This window comes from Eulemur rufifrons, chromosome 16 (genome assembly GCF_041146395.1).
Source record: "Eulemur rufifrons isolate Redbay chromosome 16, OSU_ERuf_1, whole genome shotgun sequence".
NCBI classification, from domain to species: domain Eukaryota; kingdom Metazoa; phylum Chordata; class Mammalia; order Primates; family Lemuridae; genus Eulemur; species Eulemur rufifrons.
Window position 1 is genome coordinate 81,409,655 of NC_090998.1, and position 17,189 is coordinate 81,426,843.

Here is a 17,189-nt window from a genome sequence, read left to right on the forward strand (position 1 = left end):
GAAGGAAATGAGGATGTGTACTTTCTAAGTGGTTTGCTTCAGAGAAAAGGACATGACTTATTTTACATGTGAATTAAGCTTTCATAATGGTGCTGATTAGGTGCTGGGCAACAGGTTTGTCATCTAGCCGGCCTTTCCCCAGTTGCTCCTCACTGTCTTTATTTTGTAAATAACCAGTTACTCTAAATGAAACCTTTTATTCCAGATCTTTCTTGGACCTAATGAGTCAAGAAGTCCACAGGAGCACAAGACAATGTACAATCTTTGATAACAGAAAAATACTATGAATAATAACAAGTATAAATGGCAAGAACATCTCCACTCATATGAAATATCTGGAATAGGTAAATCCATAGAGACAGAAACCAGATGAGTGGTTGCAGGGTAGGGAATGGGGTGTGACTGCTTAATGAATGGTGCAGGCTTTCCTTGTGGGGAGATAAAAATGCTTTGGAACTTAGATAGTGGTGACGGCTGCTCGACATCGTGAATGGACTAAATGCCACTGAATCGAACATCTTAAAATGTTAGTTTATGTTATGTGAATTTTGCTCCAACTAAAATGAAGTGTAATAACATCAAATTGATTGGGGAGGGAAAAGGATGCTTTGCAAGGGAACTGAGATCACATGCCTATTTTCGGTCTCCACTCTACTCCCTCCCTTTTATAATGGTAAACTGTGTATAAAACTAGTTAGACATCAGCTTAGAGCAACTGTAGGCGATATCTTGTGTGAGCTCTAAAATGGGGTCCTATCGTATGCCTGATGGCAGGACACTGGACCACATTTCCTGAGACCCCTTCTTGCTGTGAAATCCTAGGAAACTTGCTCAATATGTGTTTCTCTCCACTCCCCGGGTTCAGCCTGTGCGTTGGTTCCAGACCAACCTTGGGCACCCTGAGGCGGCCGTATCCGATAGACATGAAAAGCCCAAGAAACATTAAGAGCCATGGATCTAACTCCTTCCCATCCTCTGGTCTTACTGTAAATGTCACATCGTTGTCTGAGAGGCCTCTCCACTCCTGTTTTTAATTTCAGCTTAATGTGTGGCTGAATATCTTCATGGCACTCACCCAAATTGGTGATCTTTTTGGTGTCTATTTGTAGTTTTTCTTGTCTGTCTCCTCTAGAAGGTAAGCTCCACGGCAGCATGGATGGATGCTCACAAGTATTCCTGAGCTCCTGCTTTGGCCCAAACACCGAGCAAGGTGCTGGGCAAACAACAACAAATCAAAACCAAGCCTGGTTCCTGCCCTAATGAACAGATAGTCTAGGGGGAGAGAGAGATGCTCATCCAAGAATCACATACAAACATAAAAGTGCAACTGTGACAACTGCTTTGAGGACCAAGAGGCTCTGTAATAGGGAAATTTAACCTCATCAGAGAGGTGAGACAAGGTTTCTGTGAAGAAGTAACCGTTGAGTAAAGCCTGAAGGCTAAGCTGGAATTAATTATGCAAAGAGGAGAGGGAGGGGCAGACCAGGCAGAGGGAACAGCTTGTGCAAGGGCCCAGTGGTGGGAAGGACATAAAGAGTGAGGAGCCGAAAGGTGTTAAAAGAAAGGAGTGTAGAAGTAGGAGAGGTGGGTAGAGGTTAAACCAAGCAGGGGCGTGTGGGCCCCCATTAAGGACTTGTGTTTTTATCATAAGAACAAAGGAAAGCTACTGAAGATTCAAATTAAAATGGGAGGGGGTTGTTTGGTCAGATTTATATTCTAAAATGCCATTCTAGGGCAAGGCATGGAAATGGAAGGGGTGCTCTCCTGGATGCTGCCGGAGGTCCACTCTTGCCCTTCCTTACTCTTGGTCCACACGGCGTGGGTGGAGGGCTGGGCAAAGCGAGCCTGGCCAACCAGATTTCCACATCCTTTGACCTCAGTGATGGATTCAGGGATGGGCACGTAAGGAGGGCAGGCCCAGTCGGAGGGACTATCAGGTATCCAGCAGGAACTACCAGCAATGGTGCATGGTTTCTCCTGTTGGCCTTGGACTTGAGAACACAGGAGGAGCTACTGCAGCTGTCTTCCCACCATGAAATGGAGAGCCTGATGCTACCATGGGTCACCAAGTGGTGACTGGTACCAAGTGGTGCTGCAACAGCAGCAGTGGTGGGTAGAGGCAGGAGCAGCAGAGTGGCCTGGGGGATGGGCACGGCGCATGCTGGCAGCATCGCTCCCATTGGCCAGCCTCCCTTGCTACTTGACTGCTTCCCAGGTCTGGTTCCCCAACCTTCTTGTCATGTCTGTGAACCACCCTACAGCTTTACAGTGAATCCTCTTCCTGGTTACAGTAGCCAGAGTCAGTTCTTGTTGTTTGCATCCAAGTGTCCTGACAGATACACAATGGAGGAATATATGTTATTAAAAGCTAAATCTAGGTACAGTCACTTTTGCCATTTAAGACAGGGTGACGTAATTCATATTAGTGGGAAAATAAATGTTTATACTCTTTCTTTCCCCGAAAAATGCGTTGGAAGAGGGTCAGGAGGGTAGGAGGGGGTGGGCTGTCTGCAGGGTGCATGTGCATGGGTATAGAATGTCTATGTTGTCAGACTGTGTTTCCTTCTCATATCTCCTTAAGTAGGATCAGAAAACTATTTTGGAAAGGGCCAGATAGTGAATATTTTTGGCTTTGCTGGCCACATAGGGTCTCTAGCAGCTACTCAACTCTGCTGTTGTAACACAAAAGCAGCTATGGATAGTATGTAAATGATCAGACATATCATTTCCAACAAATGCTTTGTAACAAAATTTTATTTCCAAAAACAGATGATGGGCCGTAGTTTGCCAACCTCTATCCTAAAGCATTCTTTGTATCCCTCTGGGATAATTTGAATTACGGTTTAGTGAATATTACTCCTTCCCCTCTTCCACTGTGGACAAATGATGTTAGGCTTGGCCAAGTGATTTGCTTTGGTCAATGAAATATTAGCAGCTATAGTAAAAGCATTAAGCCTGGATCTAAGGTGGCAAAACACAGGAACTACCCACCCCTCAATGCCACAGCTTGTGAGAAGCTGTGACTTCCAGTGATGAAAGACCAAGAATATCACTCAGAGTACCCAAAGAGCTTTGTGACTGTGAACCTCTCTACCTGTGATCTGTCACATCTTCGAAGCAGAGACTTCTTTTTCACTGAAAGAAATGAGGGTTTTATGAGGAGCTAAAATTCAACAATAATAATAGTAATAGCCTTAAATATGTTGTCACAGTTTGGCATGGATCTTGCATTCTGGTGTAGCCACTGCCTCTTCAGCCAGGGCCCCAGAATGAACAACACATAGCTATGATCCAAGCTCAGCCAACCTCGGCCTGAAGCAGAGCTGCACAGCTGAGCCTGGCCCAGATGAACTGACCCACAGTTGCCCAGCAGATCCGTGGGCATGAGAAAAAATGATTGTTATTATAAGTCACTGAATATTGGGATGGTTTGTTAGCAATATTGTAGCAGTAGCTAATGTACCATCTTAATGCATTCATCACAGACTGACGGTTTTATTTGTGTTATACATATCATTTTGCTCACTGGATTAGCGATTCCTCAACGCCATTAATCAGCTCTAACTCTTCTTTGAACACTATGCAGCATCCAACACATCGCCTTGCGGATAGTGCTTCCTAAGTATTAAGATGGTGTGTAAGATAGTGTCACAATGTTGCTACCAAGCCACAGTGCAATGCTATATCAAATGGGGATTGTAGCAGTAATCATTCATTCATTCATGCAAATATGGAAGAATTTTCTGTCTCTAGATAAGAATGACATTCTCTGCTCTTTTCAGAATGATGAGGGAAATATCTGACATGAGGATGAGGGTGGATATTTAGGTCTCAGGAGGGCATCCAGTTTCACTGGATCAGAAGAGGAAAAGGAAGTTGAATGAGCCCATGGTTCTGTTTCTTCATTTGTAAAGTGCCTATCATGGTAGAACCTACCCCTTTTGGGTTTTCATGATAATTAAATGAGATGATCCGTGCAAAGTAGTTAGCATTGTGCCTGATCTATAGGCAGTAATCAAAAAATTTTTCACAGTCCGGGAAACATTGCAAGACCCCATTTCTACAAAAAATTCTGATCTATTTAGAGTACTCTTGTAATCAAGAGCTTCGTCCTGTCCAGCAGGCTTTTTTTTTTTTTTTAAATTATCTTTACATTTTTTAAAAATAATTGATTTCTTTTACCACTATACTAACAAGGATGTCCAGCAGCCTTGAAGGTACACTGCTCAAGTCTCTCTGCAAGAGAGAACCTGCTGCTGTAAGGAGTGAAGTTCGCTGACAGCTTCCAGCTGTTGGCACCTTCAGGATCTGCTGCTATGTTCAAGCTGAACCCAAGGTCTCTCTGGGCAGCTCACAGCCTGGTGGAATTACTAAGGCCTGGCCATCTCTGCACAACATGGAACTATCCTTCAGGCAATTTGCATTCAAGATTCCCATTGGCTTTGGCCAAGACTTTCTCAGAGCTGCACAACAGTCTGGGCTGCTTCTTGCCCACTCCTCCTTACTTATCTGTGTTCTTATTCCCCCCGATGGGTGTCTCACCTGCAATGCAGTCTGAAGGCTTCCCCTGTCTACTCCTATCTCCACCCTGCCGTGCCTCGTGTCTTTCAGACATCACCACAATAAATCTCTTGCATTCCTATCTCCTGACTCCCAGAAGTCCAGAACAGATGATAGAACCTCTAAGTCATATTTCACCTTTACTCACATTTCATTGGCCAAAGCTAGTCATATGTCCATGCCTATCTTCAAGGGGGTGTGGCAGTCTAATCCAGGAGAGAGCTGGATATTGGGGTACATTTCTAATTTCTATCACAACTGTCAAAAACCCAAATAATAGAGAGAGGTTCTCTAAAAAGAAAATGATATTTATTTGGGAGTAACCATTGCAATGGGAATACAGTGGTTGAATCAGGGAGGCAAAGGAAGATAAAGGTTTTTAAAGAAAAAAAATGAGGATTACATAACTGTTTTGAGATAATCATCCTTGACTACAAGAATCAGTAACAAGGTGGTATCGGTCCAAGTTTGGACTGGCAGTTAGTTGCTGGGCACATGTCCTCACAGAAGGGTTTTTTTAAATTATTTTTTTATAATAAGGTTGCAGTAGCCTTTGTGCAAGGTTGGGGTGGTTGTACGGTCTTTTGTGGTAGTTTTGTTATCAGGCATATGTTTTGTAAGAACTTTCCCTTTATGGCCTTCCTGGCTCTACTTGGGGTTTTAACACAAGTAACTCCATTTTGATTCTGACAACTTTTACACAACTAATGATTAAATGGCTATTAATTAACTTGCCTTTTCTTGCCAGCAGAGACCCAATTTTTTTCAGGTGTCTATCCTGTGCTCCCATCATGACTCAGGGGTAAATTGTAACTTACCAGAGCCATTTATAGCCATTCTATTTACCTTCCCAGTGGTTGGATCAGGAAGTGGCCAATGAAATCCTAGCCAATGAAATGGGAGAGGAAGTGTTCTGGGTGCTGCCTGGCTTTAAAAGGGACACAAAGTGGGGAAAAGCCCCTTTTTTGTTGGTAGGTATTGTTGTGTACAGATGTGCTATCCAGAGCTGAGCCAGCCATCTTCCAGCATGTCAACAGGGAAAAAGAGAAAAATAAAAATAAAATCCAGGCTGCCAAACTTTTTGTGGGGAGCCCTTTATGGGAAGAAAAATCATGAAAACTTAGACTTACTCAGCTCCATGTTGTCCTGCTTCTTGCTTTTTTTTTTTTCTTGTCAGATCAATTTCAGTCACACACCTCTTCCCTCTCCTTCACACCGGATCAGGTCTGGTTTGAAGAATGAAAACAACAGCTAAGTGGTGTGATCTAACTGGCACAGAGAAAGATGCTAAAATTGACCAGTCAGGAAATGAGGCATGTATCAATGATTCTCTTTTGACTCACTGTTTTTAAAAACATCCAAATGCAATTCATCTTTGTCTATACAATACAATAAAATAAAAATTCCTAAAAAGGAAAAAAGTGAGGCTAGCTCTTTCACTCCTCAATAGGAAGGATGCTAACATTTTCTGGGTACTTGCTATATGCCTGACATTTTAATTTGCATACACTATCTCATCAAATGACCTGATTGCCCTTTGAATAAAATTCTAACTCCTTCCCAGGGAGTGTGGTCTGACCTCTGTCTCTGACCACTCTCCTTCTCTGCTCTAGCCTAGCCCTCCTGGCCTTTTTTTCCTCCCTATTTATGAAACCTACTCAGCACGTTGCTGCCTCAGGGCTCTTGCACTTGTCATTCTCTTTGCCTGGAATGCTCTTTCCTTGAATTTTCCCATGTCTGATTTCTTCTCATGGACCAGACCTCTGCTCAAATATCCTTCCCTCCGAGAAGCCTTTTGTGACCATCCTACCTACAATAGCACCTCTCCCTCTACCACTAGTCCCCTATTCCAGTGCCCTGTTTCATTTTTTCCCATTGCATTTATAGTATCTGAAATTATCTCATTTTATTTGATTTTGATCTCTTCTCTCTTTGATTTTTCTTCTCTGTCTTGTTCACTGCTATATTTTGAGCATTTAGGAGTGGCTGGCACTTTTGAGGAAATGCTCAGTAGTGTTTGTTGAAAGAATTGACAGATAACATACTCTATACAGTGGTCCCCAACCTTTTTGGCACCAGGGACCAGTTTCATGGAAGATAATTTTTTCACAGAATGGGGGGGGGGGATGGAGAACGACGGGAAGTGGCTGTGAATACAGATGAGGCAGCCTGGTTCCTAATAGGCCATAGACCAATACTGGTCCGCTGCCTGGGGGTTGGGGACCACAGCTCTATAACCTTATAAGGCAGAGTACATATAATAATATTTTCAAGGGCCAAAGCCCTCTATCCAAAGACCACCAGGAATGCACCTGTAGTTGAATACATTAGCTTTATTATTTTTCAGTGTGGGAAGGAGAATGCACACCCCAAGGAACCATGAGCTATCTCAGTAAGTGGATGTTAGAAAAGAACTTACAGGATTCAGGTTTGTGTTAGGTGATTTTATTGGGATTTAAGGAAGCAGTACTTTTTTCTAGATTGGATATTACCAACTGGCAGGGACAATTCTATGGACGGTCTTAATAAATCTCATCTCCTAGGTCGGGAAGATTAGAACAGGGTTAAAACTAGAACTGGCAAAACAGCAGCAGTCATTCATATTAGGCAGGATAGAAGGATGCTTGGTGTTTTAGGGGTTTGCACAATGACCTTGTTTTTGTCAGTACTTAGACAAGATTACTAAGCACCCTTGTTTTTTTGTCTCACTGCATCAGTTATAGCTGCAGTCCTCAAGCCCCGGGCTGTGGACCGGTACTGGTCCGTGGCCTGTTGGGAACCAGGCTGAACAGCAGGAGGAGAGCAGAGGGCAAGGGAGTGAAGCTTCATCTGTATTTACCATCGCTTGCATCACTGCATAAGCTCAGCCTCCTGTCAGATCAGCAGGGGCATTAGATTCTTATAGGAGTGTGAACCCTACTGTAAACTGCACATGGGAGGGATCTAGATTGCGTGCTCCTTATGATAATTTAATGCCTGATGATCTGAGGTGGAGCTGAGGTGGTGATGCTAGCACTGGGGAGCAACTGCAAATACAGATTATAATTAGCAGAGAGGTTTGACTGCACAATAAATGTAATGTGCTCCAACTCATCACAAATTCCACACCCGCACCGCCCCCCCCCCCCCCCCCCCCCCCCCCCCCCCCCCCCCGGCCACCATGGAAAAATTGTCTTCCATGAAACTGGTGCCTGGGGCCAAAAAGGTTGGGGAGCGCTAAGTGATAGAGTGACCCTGTGTGATACTGGTGTTCTGTGTAACTGTGTTTAACAGGAGAATGCAAAGGCCCAGCTGTGTCAGGCCAGTTTCTGGATGTCAGGGTCCATTTTTCTGTCTCTTACAAGTGTCCTAGAGCTGGAGTCTAGTGTCAGCACAGAATTAAGCAAGAATATTTCTTTTGGCTGTTTAATAGTCTCTCCTTCCCCCAGTTCTGGACTTGTATTGGGATGGCCACTGAACCAAGACAGTGCAGGCCAAGGTAGAGAAATAGTACTTCTGGAAGTCAAAAATGTCCTTATTTGTCCAAGAATTACCATCTCGGCACATGGCTGGGACACCTAATTTTCAAATGGAGAATGGTGTATCTTTTGCATTCAGAATGATAGGACTCACCATTGCCTCAAAGGTCATGTTCAAAAATCTTCCAGGACCTTGATTCTGGTTCAAATTTTTCTTTAAACACAACTGTATGGTTTTAGGAAAATCTTTTAACCAGTATCCCAGCATCCTCTGAGCTCCTATATAGCACCTGCGTTCGTCTGTTAGCATCCCTGCTATATTGCAATTAATTTATTTATAGTTTGCCTGGTTAGACTGTCTCCCACATGTTTGTAACCCTGGAACTTAACAAAGGACTTGGCACAGGCTAGAGTTCCTATAAATAGTAAGTGAATTTATTATAAAATAGAGTTTTAATTCCTGGCTTGAATTCACCTCACGAAAACATTTATTGAGTCTGTATTAAGAGCCAGGGGGACGCTATGAAAAATCAGATGGTCTTTACCTTCAAGGAATTTGTGTTCACTTTTGATAGAGTTAAGGGTGATAATGACAAGAGCTGGCACTAATTCAGGACCAGGAACGCTGTCAGGTGCTTTACTCGTACCTGAGTTATTGCCACTTTACAGGTGAAGCAGTGGATACACTACTGGGTTGAGGAACTTTCCTGGGGTCGCAGTTACCAAAGGGCAGAGCAGAGACTGTAACCCGGCCGGTCTGACCCCGGTGACACTCGCCCAGTGAGAGGAACACCACCCTGTACTCCGCAGTCCTGCCATTTACCGGAGCGAGGTCCGGATCCAGGTTACAGAAAGCGCAGCAGACATTTATTTTAAAGTGGAGTAGGTTAAAATGACCAACCTGGGGAAGAACTTGTTTTTAGCAGGCGATGCGGACGAGGGAACAGAGCCGGGCCAGCTTTCCGCTACCGAGGGAGGGATTTCGCTTTCGTCCGCGGACCTGAACATCACTCAGTCAATACCGTTTACTGGGCGTCCGCCGTGCAAAAACAGGTGCTCCCCGCCACTTCCTCTCCTGCCCACATCCTGGGCAGAGCCGAGACGGAGGAAGGAGGAGAAAAGGCCGAGAGGGTGTGGCGGGTGGTGGGGGCGCCCGACCTCCGCCCCGCCGGGCACCCCGCGCCCCTGAGCCGCGCCCGCGCCCCCAACCACCTTGAACTCCCGCCCCCTCCCAGCGCCGGCCAATGCCCGGCCGAGGAGCGCGCCGCGGGCTGAGGATTGGTCGGCGCCGCGGTTGCCGAGGAGACGGGTGGGTCCCGCGGGGTCCCCGAGCGGGGCGGGGGCCAGGGGTGCCGGTGGTTTCCGCCCCGCCGCCGGCAGCCCGCCGCGCCCCCGGCCCCCTCGGTCCCCGCCGGCCTCCCGCCCTCGGCGCGCCGCCCTCGGCTCGGTCTCCGCCCCCAGGACCTGCGGCCGCGAGCTCCGGAGCGCGGCTCCCCGGCCGGCGGCGCGATGGGCTGCGGGAACTCCACGGCCACCAGCGCGGGCGCGGGCCCAGGTGAGCACCGCGGGCGGCCAGGGCCAGGGGCAAGGGCGCCCTGCGGGAGAGGCCGGGGAGAGGCGGCGGGAAGGACGGGTGCGGGGACCGGGGGAGGGGGCGCACGCAGCCCCCTCTGCACGTCCCCCTTTTCGAGACAGGAGCAGACAGCCCGTTTCTGCAAAGACCGAAAGCGTGGCAAGTCCCCCGCGCGGGGACGGTCACGCCCGGACCGGGAGAGCCTGCGGGGCATCCCTGCGGAGGGAGCGCGGGGGGGACTGTCGGCCGGGCTCCCGCAGCGGTAGGGCTCCGCACCCTCCTGGGGCAGAGGGTCCCCAGACGTGGCCCTCCTGTCGGCTAGTTCCCACACTCGCTCCTCCAGGCCTCGCCCCCAGCTCCTCGGAACCGAGACGCTGCACCTGGAAAAGTGCAGCAGACAGAATAAGTCTGCACTTTCTGGTGGCGGTGGGGCGGGGAGGGAGGAAGGGTGCGAGTGGGATTGAGGAGAACTGCAAACAGGGCTCCAAAAAGGCATCCTTGTCTGTCTTGATGCTTCAGACCGGCTGTGCTGCTCTTAGGATTTCTCTGAGAAGCTGCAGTAATAAGGATGCTTTAGGTGTGTGTGACAGAGCTTTATTATTAACAGTTCTGTTAAGATATAAAACATATCGAAACTTCTTTTTATACCACTTCATTTTGTTGATTGGCAAGTGAGGTCTTCTAGATTCCCCTGCCAGCCAGGCTTTGTGCCCAGTGACATTCTTCAAACTCAGCCTGTGTCTCCGGATTTAAGATAGCCTGGATCTGTTCTGAGTAATATCTGCTGACCTGTTTTGTTGTCCTTTTGGATAAAGAGGTCCTATCTCCTGCAATTGAGATCAATCACACGCCACATCCCATCCCAACCGGCAAATGCAAACAGCAGTCTGATGCTGCAGTATTTCCTAGGCGGGAGTGGGTGCCCTGTCAATGACTTTGTAACCTTGGGCCTGTCACGTCCCTTAACCCAGACCTGGGTAGAAGATGTAGTTTCAGTCTCAAGACTTATTTATTTATGTTAAAGTTTATTTTGATGTTCACATAATGGAATTAAATGTGGACGTCTGCTCAGATAATTGACTCAGTTTGTTTTTCCTCCGTGGCTGTCAACATTAAGGCACGTAGGGGATATTCCATTTCAAGAGAAGGGGCTAAAATATGTGGAATTCTAGACCTAACGAGATGTGACTGAACCCAGGGAGCGATTCATTGAAGACTTTATCTCTTACAGGCAACCTTTCCCATCTTGAATTAAATTCTGTCCTTGTGATATGCAGAGCACCACTGGGGAACAAATCTTTTAGATTCTTGTAACAGTGAGGCAGGTTAGTTAGCTTAGCGCCTCGTGCTAATGAGGGCAAAGATAGGATTCAAACCTGCAAGTGGCCAGAAAGCTCTGCCTGGAAACCTGCAACAATGTCAGGGCCACACCCTGCAGCTCTAATTGTGTCTCTCAGCTTCCCAGGAACTGTGGCCCCATCCAACCCACTGCATATGCACCCTACTTTTCAAAAGGTTAAGAAAAATTATCCATATTAAAACAATCATAGGAAGGATTTGTAACAGATTTCCTTTCAAGTGGAGCTACATTTTGTTTATTAATGAGCTGCTTGTCAGGTTTGGAAATGGTAGGGTACTGTTGCTAAATGAAAATCAGAATGATGATGAGATATGATAAGGTAGCTCTGAAATGTTAATGTGTGAATCATATTTCTTGGGAAAATTTAATTCTCTTTACAAATATTTGATTGGCTTTTCTTTTCAGGAGCACATCTCTTATTATGTAAAGGAAGGTATAGTTTTATTGCAAAAACCACTCCAAGTACACATCATCTTGACGAAAAGCCTCACTTTTGTTTATGAAGGATAGGGCATGTAGGAGCATGTTGTTCTCTCCTCCAGCTTGCTGTTTGCTAAAAACTACTTTTTGTTCAGAGAAAAGCAAGATAGTGAGTGCCGACTCAAAACATGCGGGAGCAAAACATTAGGAGTAGGGAGCAATTGCATCACCTCGTTGATGGATCTGCCCTTGTCTTTGAGAAGTCATTCCCAAACATTTCCCTGCTTGTGAGTCCAGCTGGCTGGCTTGAGGATTTGATCATCGTTATTTTGAAATTTTCTGTCAGCTGGTGGTAGGAATTTAGTTTCAGAAAGGAATTGCATCAGGGTGAGAGATGTAAGGTTAAGAAAAATAAAGCACAATGCAAAGGTGCTTAAATCTCTTTCAACTGTGAGCTTTGCCATCAACATCAACTATACCATTGGCCAAGCTGCAAACTTGGGGGGCTGAATCCAAGCAATATGAAATTCATTAAATAGATGTTGTGCCTGTCTTCCAACTACTCCCAGTGCACAACTTATGAAATGTAATAGAAGTCATACAATTCAATAGCCATATTTAAACTTTCCAAAAAATAATGTACAAAGAGAGTTTGTGGAAAGGATGTTGAACTTGGAGTCTGGACATTGAGCTTAAGCTTGGCTTTGGCACTGTGTTGATTGTGGTGCTGTGGGTGTTTCATGTTACTTTTTTGAGCTTTTATATAATGAGGATAATTGGTTGTACCCTGCCCCATAAGGCTCATATGAAACTCAAAATTAGGTAGTGTATGAAAGCACTTTGTAAACTATTATTACTATATAGTAGTAGAATATTATTACCATGTTGAAGGCAAAGTCATTTTCCCTGAATATTTTTTCTATAAGAACATGGCAAATCTATTTTCCTGCATTAACACATTATTACACTGCCCCCAAATCTGAAATCTCAATTACAAGCCCTGTTTTACTTCTTAAGTTATTCAGGTAAACCAGATAATTGTTTTCACTTTCCCTGAGCTACCTGGACAATTGCTGTCCTTGCCTGTTGTCTAGTGAACTTGGTTAATACGACAGATTGATATGCAGTAGGGTACTTGAGTCAGTTTGATTCCAGTCTCTGATATGTGGAGAAGCTGATAATGCAGTATGATGGTCAAATGGGTCAGACCCTCCTTAACTCAGGATAGATTTGCTCCTGCAGTAGATCTCTAACTGTGAGCTTACACACTGTCCACCCCTATGTGCAGAGCACTCCACTAGGGCCATTTAGGGGAAGGGTCAAGGCATCCAGCAATGGATGATTGTAGAATGAAACCAAACTTTTTTGCTCTTGAGAAACTGAGAGTGTAGGTGGGAAGATGGAGCATTTGAGAACAATTGCGAAGCAACATGTAATAGAATAACTTGAACGTCCACGTCCCTAGGAGATGTGGAGTAATATAGTTTCATCAGAGAAGTCTTCCTGGAGGAGTTGAGCTATCAGCCTAGATGGGACTGTGAGAGCCATTCTGAGTACACAAGAGCTCTCCATTTTAATATTTTGATATGATCATTCTCTCAAGGTAGGAATTTGATTTTTCTCAACCTATGACTATAGTGAGGATTCAGCGCATTTTTCCTGCCTCTAGACCTTAAAATATAGAGAAACATCTGAATTAAACAGTCCATTTTAAAGTGTCACATTTATTAGAAGGCGGGGAGCTTTTACACTCTCGCTCACTCTCTTGCTCTTTCTCTGCGATCAGATTCTCTGTTCTCTTGTTTTCTTTGAACATCTCCCCTAACTAGACAGCCAATGAGCCATCCTGCATTTTGAGCTTATGATGTACAATGGGTCAGTCATTCCCTTCTATACAGTCACGTGCATATAGACTATTAAGTGAGTCTTTGTAATATAAGCCAGAAACCCCTTTTTATGTAAGCCAGAAAATACCTTAAAAAGTTTGGATGGTTCCAAATATCGACAATAGCCTATTTTAATACAGGCTAAGGCTGTAGAAATTATTTGCAACAGCAGTTATCTCAGAAGTATTTGGCTCATGGTATTTGGTTAAATTGATTGGTTGTAGTTTTTCTGCCAGAGATATGTAATTGGCAACTGTCTGGCCACAACTGTGGGCAGTTTATTGTCAGAATGTTTCTATAGTGGTTCTTCTACTGTTTATATAATAATAGTCTGAGGAGGAGGAGCTTAATAATTATTTATCCGTGTACCCAGGGAGTTAATACAATCCTTTTGGGTCCAATTATTTAGGTTAGTTATTTCTTTGTCCTCAATTAGCTAGATAATTGCATTCTGTTGAGGTTGCTATATTGGGCCAGCCTTAATTTACATTTGTAAATGGTTTAGCAGTATTGACTGTGCTTAGCATTAGTCCAGGACTTGTGGGGGAAATAATATAAAATTTTGTTGATATCATCAAAGAAACCATATGTATCTTATACTATTCTCCCACCCTCAACTAGGTCCCAGCTCCACCACCATTCGTTATGTTTTTTAGACATGCTGAACTCACTCTTGTTTTCTCTCTGTTTGAAACACTTTTTGCTGGAGAGCTGATATTTTATTTCTTGTCTCCTTTGTTCCCCTCCCCCAAATGTAGGCCTCATGAAAGCCCCTACATTAGTTCACAGCTGTATCCTCAGCCTCTAGACCAATCTCCACATTTTAAAATTTTTATTATTTTTTATTTCACTAGATTTAGGGGTACAAATGGTTTTTGGTTACGTGGATGAACTGTATAATGGTGACATCTGGGTTTCTAGTGTACCTACCATTTGCATAGTGTACATTGAACCCAAGAGGTAGTTTTTCTTCCCTCACCCCCTGCCACCCTCCCCCTTCTGAGTCTCCAGTGTCCATTGTAGTACTCTGTCGCTGAGTACCCATAGCTTAGTTCCCACTTAAGTGAGAACATGTGGTATTTGGTTTTCTATTCCTGAGTTACTTCACTTAGGATAATGGCTTCCAGTTCCATCCAAGTTGCTGCAAAAGACATTATTTTATTCTTTTTTATGGCTGAGTAGTATTCCATGGGGTTATACATACCACATTTTCTTTATTCACTCCTGGGTTGATGAGAACTTAGGTTGATTCCATATCTTTGCAATTGTAGGCTCCACATCTTTAATAGAATTTTTTGGCTCTCAAAAAATATTTGTTGCATGAATAAGTATATTTGGGAAACTAAGAAGATAGAAAATTAAGTCCTACATTGTGTGGGCACACTGTGACCAAAGTAACGATTGAGAAAATAAAATAAAATATCAGGCAGTCGGGGAAGCCTACTTGGGGGAAGTGGAACTTGATTGGGCTTTGAAGAATAGGTGAGATTTGGATAAGCAGAAAATGGAAGGGAGGACATTTTTGGTGCTGTATGAAGTCCTAGAGACAGAAATGGGCTTGGTGCATTTCAGGGTAGTAAAGAAGTCTTGCCTCACTGGCTTTATAATGGCAAGAAAGTAAGAATGGTCAGGGTATGGGGTGAGGAAGCCAGAGAGTTGAGAGTAGGCCTGCAGCCAAGAGGCCCAAGTTCAAATTCTACTTTGGCCATTCATCAGTTGTGGGACCTTGGCCAACTTGCTTAAGCTGTCTGTGCCTTAGATTCCTCAACTATAAAATGGGGGAGTAATAATAGAACCTACTTAAGATTAAATGAGTTAGTGTGCAGGAAGTGCTTAGAACAGTGCCTCGTGTATTATAAGTTCTCAATATACTATTTATCATTAATATAGGGAAAGGCATGTATTACTGGTGTACAAGAGAGAGCCATTGAGGGTATATGCATCTAGAAGTGGCATAATTTGAAGCTGCTGTCTGGGGTCAGTGAAGTGCTGAGGGCCTGGACCATGGAAGTGTTGAGGTCAGAGGCATGTGAAAGACAGTCAGGCTGAGGACAGACTGCAGACGTGGGATGGAGGAGGAGTGAGAAGTAAAAATGAACTAAAACTGTCAAAGCCTGGGTGACTGGCAGGAGTTGCTACTCACTCTAAAGGTAAGGTAGGAAGGGGCGGGTGTTAAGCATGCTCTTGGATGTACCACGTTTGGGGTGACAGTGAATGAGGAAAGATATGGAGACACCTCTGCTCAGGCTGTCATCGCTGATGCGACAGAATCAGGAAGTTCTGTGGATTCACTTCAGGTCCCCAGAATTGCCATTGCAACCATGTGAATGGTCCATAAAAGTGTCCTAAGTGCATTATTCAGTTCTGCCATGAGCCAATTTATAGCCCAATATACACATGGCTTAAATCTTACAGCAGCTAAATGTTAATGCATTACTTTCTTATGTCTGTTCTCCCTATGTGGCCTTTATTTTTTTAATTTTTACCTACCTAAAGTATAGCTACTCAACAAGGACAACCCGTAAAAAAGAGATTTTCAGTAAGAGCTTCCATATTCATTGACATAATTTTATATTTCTAGGACACATTGACCTGAATTTTCTCCTCCATTATTTGAAGAAATGACTTATGAATTTGCATTTTTTATTGGCTTCTTAAAAATAAACATTGCTTTGAATGAACTAATGAGCTGTTGTTCTACTTCTTTTGGCCAAACTGAGACTATGACATAGTTGTAGAACTATTACGGGTCAGTGGAGCCATAGCAGGCTGTCAAAATTAAAGAGAATTTTGTTTAGTTTTCTGTAGCTATATTTATACAGTTCTCAGAGGGACTGTTTCTTTTATTAAAGAAAATAAAGAGTAAAACATTCCTGCATGGTTTTATTATTTCCCATAAAAGCCATAGTCATTTATGTTTCTGATCATTTATGCTGAAAGAAGAGTGATTTGTAAATCTTTAGTATTTTGTTTTACAAATTCTTCACATATATAATTTTATTTTGTGTGTGTGTGTGTGTGTGTGATCACCATTCAGTTTGAAGAAAGAAATATGACAGTATGTAATTTAGCAATTTATTTACCTGTGAATATTTCCAGTGTATTTCATAAACTCTATAAAGTGTATATAGTATAGTGATCAAAAGAGTATTAATAGACTTATTTTTTCAAATGTAAAAATGTATGTGACCTCTTCTTTCTTTTAAAAGAGGTAAGTATTTTCCTCATATTTAGAATTTGGCATGTGTGAGATTTATACATTTCAATAAATGTACGAATCTGAACAATACTGAAGACATACTAGGCGGGATGACTCACTCTTCTTATAAGACAAACTGATTAATCTCAAACGATCATCTGTCTATAGGAACCAAGGTGTCGTACACATCTACTTAAAATTACTCAATTGGTCCCGTGTCTTGCCGCTGGCCTGCTTTATCATTCACTAGGGATAAAATTCTGTTTGTGGAATGTATGATATGCGTATTAAATGTAGTTTCCCCAATATTAATTTTGCTTTATATTTCTATTAAATGGAGGATTTCCTTTTCTGAGGTGGGGGGACAAAGATAAGATGGTGTAGTGGGGTCAGTGATAGCCCCTAAAAAGATACATCCATGCTCTGATCTCTAGAATGAGTGAATGTGACCTTATTTGAATAAAAGGGTCTTTGCAAATGTAATTAAGTTAAGGATTTTGAGAAGAGAAGATCATACTAGATTAGCGGGGTGGACCCTAAATCCAATATAAATGTCCTTATAAGAGACAGAAGAGAAGACAGAGACAAAGAGAGGAGAAGGTGATGTAGACGGAGGTGGAGAGAGAGTGACAGGGCCACACGCCAAAGAATGCCGAGGAGTGCTCACTGCACGGAAGCCAGGAGAGCTCGGAATGGGTTCTTCCCTGGGGCCTCTGTTGGGGCCCCACACTTC

The 17,189-nt window shown here is 43.8% G+C and overlaps 1 protein-coding gene across 2 annotated transcripts in view; it reads left to right on the plus strand.

Moving 5' to 3' along the window:
* The first annotated feature begins 9,526 nt into the window (after positions 1-9,526).
* The window catches only part of C16H12orf75 (chromosome 16 C12orf75 homolog), a 33,322-nt gene continuing 25,659 nt past the window's right edge, over positions 9,527-17,189 (plus strand). For both annotated transcript variants that reach the window (XM_069491076.1, XM_069491075.1), the window contains exon 1: positions 9,527-9,573. In XM_069491076.1, the coding sequence (XP_069347177.1) occupies positions 9,528-9,573 (46 nt within the window). In that variant the 5' untranslated portion in view covers position 9,527. The remainder of the gene's footprint in view (positions 9,574-17,189) is intronic.